The sequence below is a fragment of the Pelodiscus sinensis genome, chromosome 3 (assembly GCF_049634645.1).
Source record: "Pelodiscus sinensis isolate JC-2024 chromosome 3, ASM4963464v1, whole genome shotgun sequence".
NCBI classification, from domain to species: domain Eukaryota; kingdom Metazoa; phylum Chordata; order Testudines; family Trionychidae; genus Pelodiscus; species Pelodiscus sinensis.
The window spans coordinates 193853577-193866211 of record NC_134713.1 but is presented as its reverse complement, the minus strand read 5'-3'; the positions used below and the strand labels follow the sequence as shown (position 1 = coordinate 193866211).

At 47.0% G+C, this 12635-nt stretch overlaps 1 protein-coding gene across 1 annotated transcript; it reads right to left on the bottom strand.

Moving 5' to 3' along the window:
• Nucleotides 1-311: 311 nt before the first annotated feature.
• On the bottom strand, nucleotides 312-11160 carry PET117 (PET117 cytochrome c oxidase chaperone). The gene is made up of 2 exons (XM_075925758.1): nucleotides 10979-11160; nucleotides 312-463 (listed from the first exon to the last, which is right to left on the bottom strand). The coding sequence occupies exons 1-2, from the start codon at nucleotides 11132-11134 to the stop codon at nucleotides 314-316; spliced, it is 306 nt and encodes a 101-aa protein (XP_075781873.1). The 5' UTR covers nucleotides 11135-11160; the 3' UTR covers nucleotides 312-313.
• Between the last annotated feature and the right edge of the window lie 1475 nt (nucleotides 11161-12635).

Genomic DNA, 12635 nt, shown 5'->3' with positions numbered 1-12635 from the left:
CCCTTCTTGGCAAGCAGAGGAAGGGATTTTTTTACATTACATGGGGCTCTCCCTCCAGCATTTAAAATACCACCCATATAAGGTGAGCCAGCCAGGTATGAAGCCTTCTACACTATATTTCTGCTCACATGAAAATATTCAAGTTAGAGAATAATTCTGCGTACACACTTCTTAATGTATATAATTTCCTAGACTTGATGACTAGGTAGCTAAAGGTGATGGAAGTAGCTTCCGTTTCCTGAAACACCTAGGAACACTCAAACACAAATCCCTGCTGTCCTTCAGTCCCAACTCTAAAACTTCATGTTTAAGTCTAGGATTGTTGGGACTCTTTTTCCATTAACATCTTGTGTCTCTCTGCTTCAAGTTGCTTGGTCAGAGTAATCTGTTCTTGTAAAAGGCGAATATTTTCCAGTTTACGGCTTTGTCTCTCAAGGTCTCTGACAACTCCTTCGTGCAGCCTCTGAAAATACAAGAGACATGGTTCATTATAGTCGATTGCATGGAACTAACACCCCTTTGCATTCCAACCTCTGTCACAGCACTGCCAAATATATAACTGTTACAAACTTTCAATTCTCTGTTCAAGACACAAGCTACTTTTCGAGTTTAAAATGACTAGAACGGAGCTCTGATAGGTGGATGTTGATAACTACTGGTAACATGCTAGGAAAACTATATTTGTTGGTTCAGCTACATAATCTTCCTATAATGATAAAGTGTTAGACAACTGTAAATATTGTATATTGATCATTTCTACAGTATTACGGAGAGACAGCAATATATCTGTCGAAGATTATGACTTCTCCCCCATCCTTATCAGAATTCAACTAATCTGCCTGAAATATCTCAACTTGTGATCCTCTGCTTGAGCAGAATTAACAGACATTAACATAGACAACATGGAGACTACATTAAAAAAATGAATTAAATGTAAAAGGATTATAACTGAAAGAGAAAAAGTTTTTCCACTTGGTTTATTTTGTGCACTTGACAGCATTTTGTTCTTAATACCTTGAATCCATGCAGAGATCCAAGAATTCAGTGGAGATTCCAATGCATAGGGATCCACTAACGCAGAACTCACTGTGCTTTATATATAGTTAATTTAGCTGTTTCTTCTGTATAGGCAGACCTTGTTCCTGAAACTGGATCCCCACAAGTAGGTCCAACTACTGAATCTGGGCTTTTGTCAATTTCCCTTTTTGTTTATGGGTATTTCGTGTGGGTAATTTGTACAAACAATAGAGGAAAGAAAGGCATATTGAAAACAAGAAAATACATCTGCAAAACTGCAAACATTGATAAAGGAACTATGGGGTAGGAGTGATACTTGAAACTGCTTCTAATTCCTTTGAGATTGACTAGATTTCAAGATGAAGGTGGCACCTTTAACAGAAGATATTAAAATATGACATTTGATTAGGGAAACACATGAAATAGTTGCATAGAAACCAATACTAGAAGAAGCACAGGGTTCTGTCCACATGGATCCAACTGCAGGACCAGGCCCATATTTTGTTACTACCTATGGTCTTGATCCTTTCAAAACTTATAGGTCTGCCTAAATAACTAATTGATATGTGTAAAGCATAAATCTTTGCATGATCAGGATTCATATGTATTCATAGGCACTACAACTGCTGACTGGATGAATGCTGGAAAAAATAATTTATGAATAAATTAATAGCCAAAAAGGTAAATACTTTATTTGATTAATCTGATATTATATAGGCAGGCTTAATAGATCTGAAAATGCATTTGCAAATCATTCATTTTAAAAATTGACCTCAAAAAATAAAATAAACTTTCTAATAGGAAGAGGCATCGCTTCTCACCCAGAAACCAAGTACGTACGCATTTTGAGGGAAATAATGTGTCCCATCTGAATCATGAAGAAAAAATATTTTGTGCAAGAAATATTTTAATCTTGTTTTCAAAAATTATGGAGGCAGACAAAATACATTTCACCCAAAAATGTCAAAATCTCTCTGGAAATTAATTTTATGGGAACAGTTCTTTCCTATCAGTTTCAGTCAATTTAATTCCGATTATAAAATTACTACTGTCCTGATAAACTATTACTTTAGTAGTATAATGAAATGTACTACCATACTATATATACAGAAAAAATGTAGAGATTTTTATGAATGCAGGTTTCAAGCATGTCTCTTGATCCAATAAAATACACTCTTATAACCTACCAGGCTATGCTTTCATTCACTTTAGAGCTATAGTTATATATGTATTTTGCAAAAAATCTTTATGTTTTGTCCCAAATGACAGAGGACATCCTTCAGTACCATCAAAATACATACAAGCAGACTTAGGTGTGGTGTGGTCTATACACATAAGTTGCAACAGTTTGATTTTTTTATATCAGTTTAGGTTCAGTGGTTTTCAAACTATAGGGCGGGACCCTATAGTGGGTCACAATCCCATTTTAATGGGCTTGCCAGGGTTGGCTTAGGTTTGCTGAAGTCTGGAGCTGAAGCCAAAACCAAGTACCACTGCCCTGGCAGAGAGATCAGGTTATAGACCTCCTACCTGGAGCTGAAGCCCTCAGGCTTCAGCTTTGGTCCCATTTGGAGCAGTGGGGTTTGGAAGGACTCAGGCTTTGGTTCCCCCCTCCTGGAATTGTGTAGAAATGCTTGTTGTCAGAAGGGGGTCATGATGCAATGAAGAATAGTGATAGAAATGTAGAGAACCCCGATTTCGTTAAACTGGCACAAGCTTAAATTCACTTGGCTTCTCTCAAATTAGTTCATGAAGGCCAAAAGTTTCTTAAATTGACATAAGCCCGATGTGAACTAATTTAAAAGTGTCCATATTAGAGGTCTGCATTAATTTAACTAAATTCAATTTTTAAACAATTTAGATAAACTGGTGCACTTTTGAGCACAGACAAAGCAATAGTTAACACTGATTATCAGATATCAGAGGGGTAGCTGTGTTAGTCTGGATCTGTAAAAGCAACAAGGAGTCCAGCGGCACCTTACAGACTAACAGATGTATTGGAGCATAAGCTTTCGTGGGCAAAGACCCACTTCGTCAGATGCATGTAGTGGAAATTTCCAGAGGCAGGTATAAATATGCAGGCCAGAATAAGGCTAGAGGTAACGAGGTTATTTCAGTCAGGAAGTGCGAGGCCCACTTCTAGTAGCTGATATGGAGGAGTGAACACCAAGAGAGGAGAAACTGCTTTTGTACTTGGTTAGCCATTCACAGTCTTTGTTTAATCCTGAACCGATGGTGTCAAATTTGCAGATGAACTGTAGCTCAGCGGTTTCTCTTTGAAGTCTGGTCTTGAAGTTTTTTTGCTGCAGGATGGCTACCTTTAAATCTGTTACTGTGTGTCCAGGGAGATTGAAGTGTTCTCCTACAGGTTTTTGTATATTGCCATTCCTAATATCTAATCCCACGCATACATGGAACACAAGCTGTCAGGAACAGTATCCCTGATGATGCCACAGCACAGCTGGTGGCTGAACTCCGTGACTTTATCCTCACACACAACTATTTCAGATTCGGTGACAATATATACCTCCAAACCAGTGGCACCATGATGGACACCCGCATGGCCCCACAATATGCCAACATTTTTATGGCTGACCTGGAACAACGCTTCCTCAGCTCTCGTCCACTAATGCCCCTTCTCTACCTATGCTACATTGATGACATCTTCATCATCTGGACCCATGGGAAGGAGACTCTGGAAGAATTCCACCATGCTTTCAACATCTTCCACCCCACCATCAACCTCAGCCTGGACCAGTCTACACAAGAGATCCACTTCCTGGACACCACAGTGCACATAAGTGACCGTCACATAAACACCACCCTATACCGAAAACCTACTAACCGCTATGCCTACCTTCATGCCTCCAGCTTCCATCCCAGACACACCACACAATCCATTGTCTACAGCCAAGCACTAAGGTACAACCGCATCTGCTCCAACCCCTCAGACAGAGACCAATACCTACAAGATCTCCACCAAGCATTCTTGAAACTACGATACTCACACAAGGAATTGAGGAAACAGATAAACAGAGCCAGCCATGTACCCAGAAGCCTCCTACTACAAGACAAGCCCAAGAAAGAAACTAACAGAACACTACTGGCCATCACCTACAGTCTTCAGCTAAAATCTCTACAACGCATCATCAGTGATCTATAACCCATCCTGGACAATGATCCCTCACTTTCACAGGCCTTGGGAGGCAAGTCAGTCCTCGCAAATTCTCACCAGCAACTATACACTGCACCACAGTAACTCTAACTCAGGAACCAATCCATGCAACAAACCTCAGTGCCAACTCTGCCCTCATATCTATACCAGTGACACCATCACAGGACCTAACCAGATCAGCCACACCATCACTGGTTCATTCACCTGCACATCTACCAATATAATATACGCTGTCATGTACGAGCAATGCCCCTCTGCTATATACATCGGCCAAACTGGACAGTCCCTACGTAAAAGAATAAATGGACACAAATCAGATATTAAGAATGGCAATATACAAAAACTTGTAGGAGAACACTTAAGTCTCCCTGGACACACAGTAGCAGATTTAAAAATAGCCGTCCTGCAGCAAAAAAACTTCAAGACCAGACTTCAAAGAGAAACCGCTGAGCTACAGTTCATCTGCAAATTTGACACCATCAGTTCAGGATTAAAGAAAGACTGTGAATGGCTAACCAAGTACAAAAGCAGTTTCTCCTCTCTTGGTGTTCACTCCTCCACATCAGCTGCTAGAAGTGGGCCTCGCACTTCCTGACTGAAATAACCTCGTTACCTCTAGCCTTATTCTGGCCTGCATATTTACACTTGCCTCTGGAAATTTCCACTACATGCATCTGACGAAGTGGGTCTTTGCCCACGAAAGCTTATGCTCCAATACATTTGTTAGTCTATAAGGTGCCACAGGACTCCTTATCGCTTTTACTGATTATCAGGGTCTGCATTAGGGAGGCTATTTTTGCTTATAAAGTGCAGGAGAGCTGCAGGAAGAGAAAATACAGATGTGCATGTCTACACTCTGGGCATTACAACGGCACAGCTATGGTGTCCTAACAATGCGCTGTAGTATCATGGCACAGATGCTTTCTACAGTGACAGAAGGTGTTTTTCAGATGCTGTGGGACACCACCACCCCAGCAACAGTAGCGAAGTTGACAGAAGTGTTCTTAGATCCTTGAGTGCTGTAGCTATCTTGACTTAACTTTTAAGTACAGACCAGGCCTTGGTTATAGCTAAGAAATTAGGGGATCTATGAGAACCTTTAAAGGCTGAGTCCATCCATACTTCCATCCCACTCTACACCATCTTTTTAATCTCTGCTTTCCCTCATAGCCCTAATTGGAGACTCTGCTTTCCATATAATTGTTAGGCCCTTATGAAGTCTGTGGCCACCAGCCCCTGGATTTGGGGTAAGTGGAAATGCAATGGATAATCTCAGTTGTCATTTAAAAATGTAAGTTTTTGGTCCTATTGCTTGTGAATAGAGCCTTGAAGCTGAACCAATTTAAATTGACCACTAGGGTTGCAAGGATCAAACAGGTGGGACCCATTTCTGCTCTAGGGACTGCTAAATATCACGCAATGCACACAATCATTTCATGTAAAATTCATGTATGTTTGGGGTGTACCTCAAATAATCATCTCACCAACTCTCCCTAAAATTGTGATAAAGCTGGACAGAGGAATAGATTGCAATTTGGGTGGAAAGAGATGGGACATAACATTGTCAACAAAAATGCTAATGAAAAAACTTCAACAACAAATGGTCCCACTGCACCTTAGAGACTAACAAAACATGTAGATAGTATCATGAATTTTCATGGGCACAACCCACTTCTTCAGTTTAATCTGAAGGTGCCACAGGACCATTCAACGTTTTTTTAAGGTTTTTCAGGGTGGGTACATCTACACAACAATGTTATTCTGAAATAACATAGTCTGCTTCTATACTAAAAGCAGTTATTTCGACATATTGTCAAAATAATGTTGAGCTGGAGGACTTCTTACTCTGACCCCTGTAACCCTCATTTTATGAGGAGTAAGGGAAGTCAGAGGAAGAGTGCTCTTTCTTGGACTTCCTGCTGAGTAGACCGCGACAAAAACCGAAACCGACTTAGCTTGGGCTGCGCAGCTTATTTCGGCTTTCGCCCTGCTATGTAGCTGTGCCCTTACAGACTAACACAGCTACCCCTCTGAGACTTTTAAAATGCTGATGCTGATTCTGCCCCATGAGACATATTTTCACAGCTAACCAAGAAGCTCCTCTGCAAACTCCACATTTAGAGAGTTTCATGCAGTCCTTCAGATCTGACAATGCCGCCTGTCAGCTGGACAACTGTTGCAATTAGCCACCATCTGGGATTTCCAGTCAGAAGCACAGTGGCAATTCTAAATGTGCCTGATCAAAGACACTCAACACTATGCTATGAATGGAGCTGAAGTTGAAGGCAGTAGCACAAGCAGTGCTGAACCTACTGGAATTTTCACAGTTCCAAGGAACAGGATGCGGGAGAGAAGTCTTATGGTCAACTGGGAAAGTCTAAAGAACAAATTGTAGTATGGATTATGGGAATGTATTAAGAGGGTAGGGCAATTAATACAGATACAGAGAAAGGTGGGGACAGAGCTGTTGGGAGTCAGGGTAAGTCCCCATACTTGCTGTAATCTTAAAAAAAATAAAAATAAAAAAAAAGATAGGCACCATCTTAAGGAACTAACCACATGCATTAATCCACCTCACAGTTTCCCTTCTACACGCATGCACACATAAATTACATTAGAAGAGTACTAAATTTACATAGGGAAAGCACTCAAGAGTGAGGAAATGCCACATGTACCACCTTAATTCAGTCCCTTGCATGATGTAGGATGAAACAGCCTTTAACTACATGATTACATGCTATTTTTCCTTACAGCATCCCTGTGCACAGTATGGATGGTGCTGATTTAATGAACATCTTTTCTCCCCAAGTGTGATGTCTGTCCCAGTCCTGTTCCCAACTAGGGATGTAAGCAACTAGTCGACTACTAGGGATGTGAAGGACTAGTCAACTATCCGATTAGCAAATACAGTAACACAAACATCCAACTATCCGATAAGCTAATGATTTTCGGATAGTCGACAGGCTGGTCGACTAGTCACTCCCCCCCTCCCCTCTTGCTGCCTCTATCAGAAAAAGGCAGCAAGGGGGGGGGGAACAGGAGGGGGTACTTCAAAGCGGCAGCACCGCTTGGAGTCTGGGGCCAGATCCCAGGCTCTCCACAGCGCTGCTACTTTGAAACACTGTGTGCAGTCCAAGGCCAGCTGGGGGTGTCCCCAGGCTGCAGGCAGTGTTTCAAAGAGACAGTGCCGCATGGAGCCCAGGATCATCTGGGGACTCCTCCCGCTAACCTCGAGCTCCATGCAGCGCTGCCACTTTGAAACACCGGGGGGAGCCCGGATTCGGGAGCCCCATGGAGCCCAGGATCAGCAGGTAGTCGAGTAGAAACTCGACTAATTGCTTCCCCCTCTTGCTGCCTCTATCAGAGAGAGGCATCAAGAGGGAGGAGGGAAGAAAAAGCTTTTGCTGGGGGAACTGGCTTAAAAGCGAGTTCTCCCCCCAGCACTGTCTCCGCTAGGGGTAGAGGAGGTAGGGAGAAATGTGGCGAGTGGGGATTGAAACAGCCCGGCTCACACTGGTCCCTCTGCTGCTCCTCTCCCTTTGGAATGTACAAGAGCCATCTGCAGCTCTTGTACATTTCAAAGGAAGAGGCACAGAAGGGAACCCATGCCAGCCAGCCTGGACAGTTTTGCTCCCGGAGGTTCCTGCTGCCTCTCTCTTCTGAAATGTACAAGAGCCATGGGCAGCTCCTGTACATTTCAAAGGGAGAGAGACAGAGGGAACCACTGATGCACACAGATCTTGTACATTTCAGAGGGCGAGGCACAGTGCGAAATTCCATTAACTACTCAATTAGCTGATTCATTGAAATTTAACATCCCTATTTCCAACCCGCAGGCTCCTAATCCCAGTCCAAAGTCTCATTGCCTAACTATTCCATCTTCCCTTCTGGGTTCCCCATCTAAATCCCAGTTTCACTCTACCCCTACCTACTCATCCCAATCCCAAGAATTTTGCACAGCCACAAGACTCTTGTGCTTTCTGCAGCTCCCTTCTCCATGCTGCCTGGTGATAAAGCAGTGTCCAACTCCACCGCCACACAGAGAAGTGGGGAGCAGAAATTGTTGGGAAAGTTCTGCTTAGTTTCTAATCTATAGCCTGAAAATTGAGCCTACATCTTCATTAAGTTAGCTACTAAACTCTACCAAGTGTCTACTGAACATGTGCAAAATGAGATATTTCAAAGGGTTGGCTAGCTTTTCACAGAACAGCAGAAAGGCACATCCATGATACAAAGGACAAATGCCAAGCCTTTGCTCCAAAACAAGGGAGCGTTTGTACTTCTCAGTAAACTGTTAGAAATAATTATTTTAGCATGAACAAAACAATGCATTTTCGCCTAATGCTTTCCTTGAAAATGGCTGAATTATTTCAGCTGGGAAAGAAAAATCAGCCCAAGACATACATACAGCACTGGAAATTTCAATCTGAAGAATTACACTTTGGTAAAGCTATGAAGAACTAGAAACAGGATCCTATAATAGGAGTGTTTTGGACAACCCTTGCTAGAGGTGGTGCTAATACTGCATTCAGAACACAGCTGGAGTCCTAAATAAAAGGACTCAGCATCTTCTCAAGTGACACTTCATACCTTGTAGGACTCTACGTTCGAGGTTGGGGGTCCACCAGCAGTTATCATACATTTGTGTAAAAAGCCAGAACCATATCAAGTTTAAAGCCCATGCAAAATCTTTGACAGCTTTCAGGTTGGGTTGCTAGACTGCACATCCGCCAGTATAAACCAGGAAATGCGAAGGAGCATTGACTGATTGAACTGCTTGTTCTATCTCCCATCAACTCCCTTCCTTGACCACCTTCCATAACTCCACCCAGATCAGCAAACAGCATGCGGCCCTAAGCAAGACAGAAGTCTACCCCCATGTTGATGTAATACTGCCCAGAGGAACTCTGCAAAGAGACTTTATCACACAAGGAACAGAAATAGGCCCCCCCAGTCACAAAACACCCCACTTTCCAGTTTCCTCCTCCAAGAGTGATGGAAGGACATCCTGGCCAGTGCAAAAAAGAAGGCTGATGAGGAGGTATCACCTACAGAATCTCTCAGCACAGCTCAGAGGAGGGGAATAGCATGAAGCATGAGTAGGTACAGATGCTCAGGGATGGCAGGCTTGTATAATTTTTGATGGTGTCCAGAATGGATCCAAGCCCAACTTCCCCAAATCTGCCTTGTAAGGGTCGGAACAGGGAGGGTTCTGGCTTTGGGGTGGGGATGAGGGGGATTGTGATGTGGGAGAGGCTCAGGGCTGGGATGAGGAAGGGGGTGAGGGGTCTTGTTGGGGGTGTGGGCTCTGGTGTGACAATAAGGAGCTCAAACTTTGAGGTGCAGCAGGCAGGCTGCCCCAGGGTTGGCACCAGAGAGGAGGACTCCCTCCAGTCCTCCCCATCTTGGCACTCACCCAAGCCCCAGAAGGAATCCACTTTGAGTGCCTGCTGGGGTAAGAGAAGGCTGCCATGCACCTTCTCCCAGCAGACAAAGCAGTCAGCCTGCCATCCGCCTCACTCCCTTATCGCCAGGCTACAGTGGCTGCAGCCAGCAAGGGAATGCAGGGGATGCCTGCTGCCCTGGGCACAGCTCTAGCAAGGGCAGGAGAGGCACACGGGGAGCCAGCAGGTGGGGCCAGGAGATGCTCCAGTGCTGTCACACAAGACTGGTGGAGCCCAAGCACCATGGGCCTATACAGCTCAGCATCCCTACAGCCACCTGTGGCTCGGAGAGAGTGGAATGGCATGAAATATGAGCATGTACAGATGCTCTCAGCGTAGCTTGGAAGAAGGCAATGGCATTGAACATGAGCAGGTACAGGCACTCTTGGCATGGCTCAGAGCGAGGGGATGGCGAAACGCACAAGTGGTTACAGACACTCCTGGCATTCCTCAGAGGGAAGGGACCAGCATGAAGCATGAGTTGGTAGAGATGTTTTCAGTGCAGCTGAGGAAGAGGATGCCATGGAGCACAGGTGCATCAGCAGAGACCGACTGAGACCACTACCCAGGCCCAGCGTGCCCCCGAAGCTGTGCGGCAGCACTGCCCCGCAGCGGCTTAACAAGCCCCACCCAGCTCCAGACACCAGCCACCAGCGAGGAGTCTGCGACCACTAGCGAGGCCCCAGCACATTCGAACCTGCCACCGCTTCTGCCCAACCCTGGGAACCCGACAGCAGGTCGTCGTGGGGAGACCGACTGGGCAGAGCGGGGGGCGGAGCTGGGACAGTGGGGGGCGGGGCTCAGTGATGGGCGGGGCCGACGCTGGGGATGTTGATAGTCATTGAACAGGTGAGGGGTAAGCGCTGGGCAGTTAACCGGTTACCCACCCGCACCCCCGGTAAGGCACCGGTTAACCCTGTACCCCCCTGACAGAAGCAAGGTCCCTGCACTTGAGGCTCAGGGGCGGGGCCAAAAATGAGGGGCGTGGCCAAAAATGAGGGGCGTGGCCAAAAATGAGGGGCGTGGCTACGAGCCAGGGGCGGCGCCGGGCCTGAGGGGGAAATCGTTCTGGGGGCGGGGCCGGAACGTCGCAGGGGCCGAAGAAGGGCGGGGCCAGGGCGAAGGGGCGGGGCTCCGAGTGAGGGACAGCGTCGGAACCCAGGGGCGGGGCTGAGGTGGCGACTCGCTCGCGCCTCCGCAAGGGGCGGGGCCAGGCTGAGGGGGCGGGGCTGCGAGTGTCGGAACCCGAGTGTGGAGGGGGGGGGAGGGGCGGTCGAGGCTGAGGTGGCGACTCGCTCGCGCCTACGTGGGGGCGGGGCAGCGCTGGGCCGCTCGCACTCACCTCCCTGACGCGCCGCTGCTGGATGTGCACGGCGGCCACCGTCCCGGCCGAGAGCAGCACCGAGATGCCCAGCGCCACCTTGGAGGCCGTCGACATCCCCCTCCCCCACCCGGCCGCTGCGGAGCGCGAGCCGCACAGCGCGGGCGGCCAGGGCATGCGGTGCGCGCGCGCTGACTCGCCCACTCAATAGAACGCGGAGAGACTCGATCGGTCCTCTGCCTGCCCCCCCCGTCCCTCGCTACCCAGGCCGAAATAATCGAAGGCCGAGAAGGGGATTGGGGGAGGCAGAGGAGGGATTGCTGCTGTCCTGGGCAGGGAGTGCTGGAGGGGGCGGGGCCATTGCCTTGGTACGTGGGGGGAGGGGTGCCATGCCATGCATGGAGGGGATGCTGGGCCGTGCTGGCCCGTTGCCTGGTGCATTCAGAGGAGCTGTCAGCCCCCTCCCCCAGCTCTGCTGCTGGCCCCTTCCCCTGTGGGCAGAGGGGTCCCCACCTTCCATCCCTGATGTGCAATGGGCTGCTATGGGGCAGAGAGCCCCCCGCCTGCTCCCGCTCCCTTGCCTGGGCGTGGGGCCTGCTGCTGTCCTCTCTCTTCCTCCTTAGGGCTTCCTGTCATCTCCTGCCTCCCTCCTGCTGCCTCGCCCTACCAGTGGCACCTGCCCACCTCTTCTGCTGCTCCCACACCAGCTCCCTGGCTTTCCGCTGGCGGGAGTGATACTGTGGGAGCTCAGTGCTTGGACCAGCCTCAGTGCTGCAGCCGTCTGTAGGAAGGGGGCTTCTGGGGGACGGTTCTTTAAATCATCTGGTGACCACCAACATCACCCCAACCAAGGCCAAGCACATCTCATCAAAACCTTCCTGCGCTGGTTGTGTCTTGTCTCAATGAAGAACCGTGCTTTGCCACCTGTTCCCTTAGCAGTTTCACTTGCAAGTCTTGGAGGAGGAGCCATGTTAGATGCATCTGACAAAGTGGCTTTGGCTCACAAAAGCTTATGCCCAAATAAATCTGTTAGTCTTTAAGGTGCCACAGAACTCCTCATTGTTTTAAGTGAGGAACAGTAAAAGGCAAGAGTGATTTGTTATTTGTACTGATATTTATGCAAAACACACAAACTGCATCTGAAGATTCAACCCTTCATAGTGATGCCTCCTTGTTTTAATTTCCCCCACATACCTTGTGCCTTCAGCTTCCATCTCACCCCCCATCCTTATTACATCCCTCTTCTGCTTGCTTGACAAGTGACTGAGCCTTTTCTCATATTACCCCCCTGCCTGGAATCATTTCCCTATTCCTGTGAATTGCACAACTTCACTCTTCCAATCCTTCCTTGTTTAGTCTGTTCTTAGGCCCTGTCTGTATTGAAAACATTTGCATGAGTGAAGTAACATCACTCCAAATGGAGCACAAAGATGTGCTACCCTGGTTCAAAATAGGGCTTGCATTGGTATGAGTTAGCCCTGCAGGATCCCCCTTTTTACTAGTGCAGCTCATCTTCATTTGGGGGTTCCACTGCTTCTCACCTTAGGACTGTGGAAGCCTGGGTCATGGCTGATATAATGGGCAGGAGACTCCAGGTGTCTGAGCTTGCCAGAAGGTGTCCCTTTAAAAATGCTAAGAAATACTTTACGTTGGGTATTTTAAATGGCTCATTTCCCCA

What these genes read in the sequence shown, in the direction of transcription:
- PET117 (XM_075925758.1), bottom strand. Translation starts at nt 11,134, where the DNA reads ATGCCCTGGCCGCCCGCGCTGTGCGGCTCGCGCTCCGCAGCGGCCGGG. An exon ending in AGCAGCGGCGCGTCAGGGAG is followed by an intron (nt 464 to 10,978) that starts GTGAGTGCGAGC and finishes TTGTATTTTCAG; the next exon opens with AGGCTGCACGAAGGAGTTGT.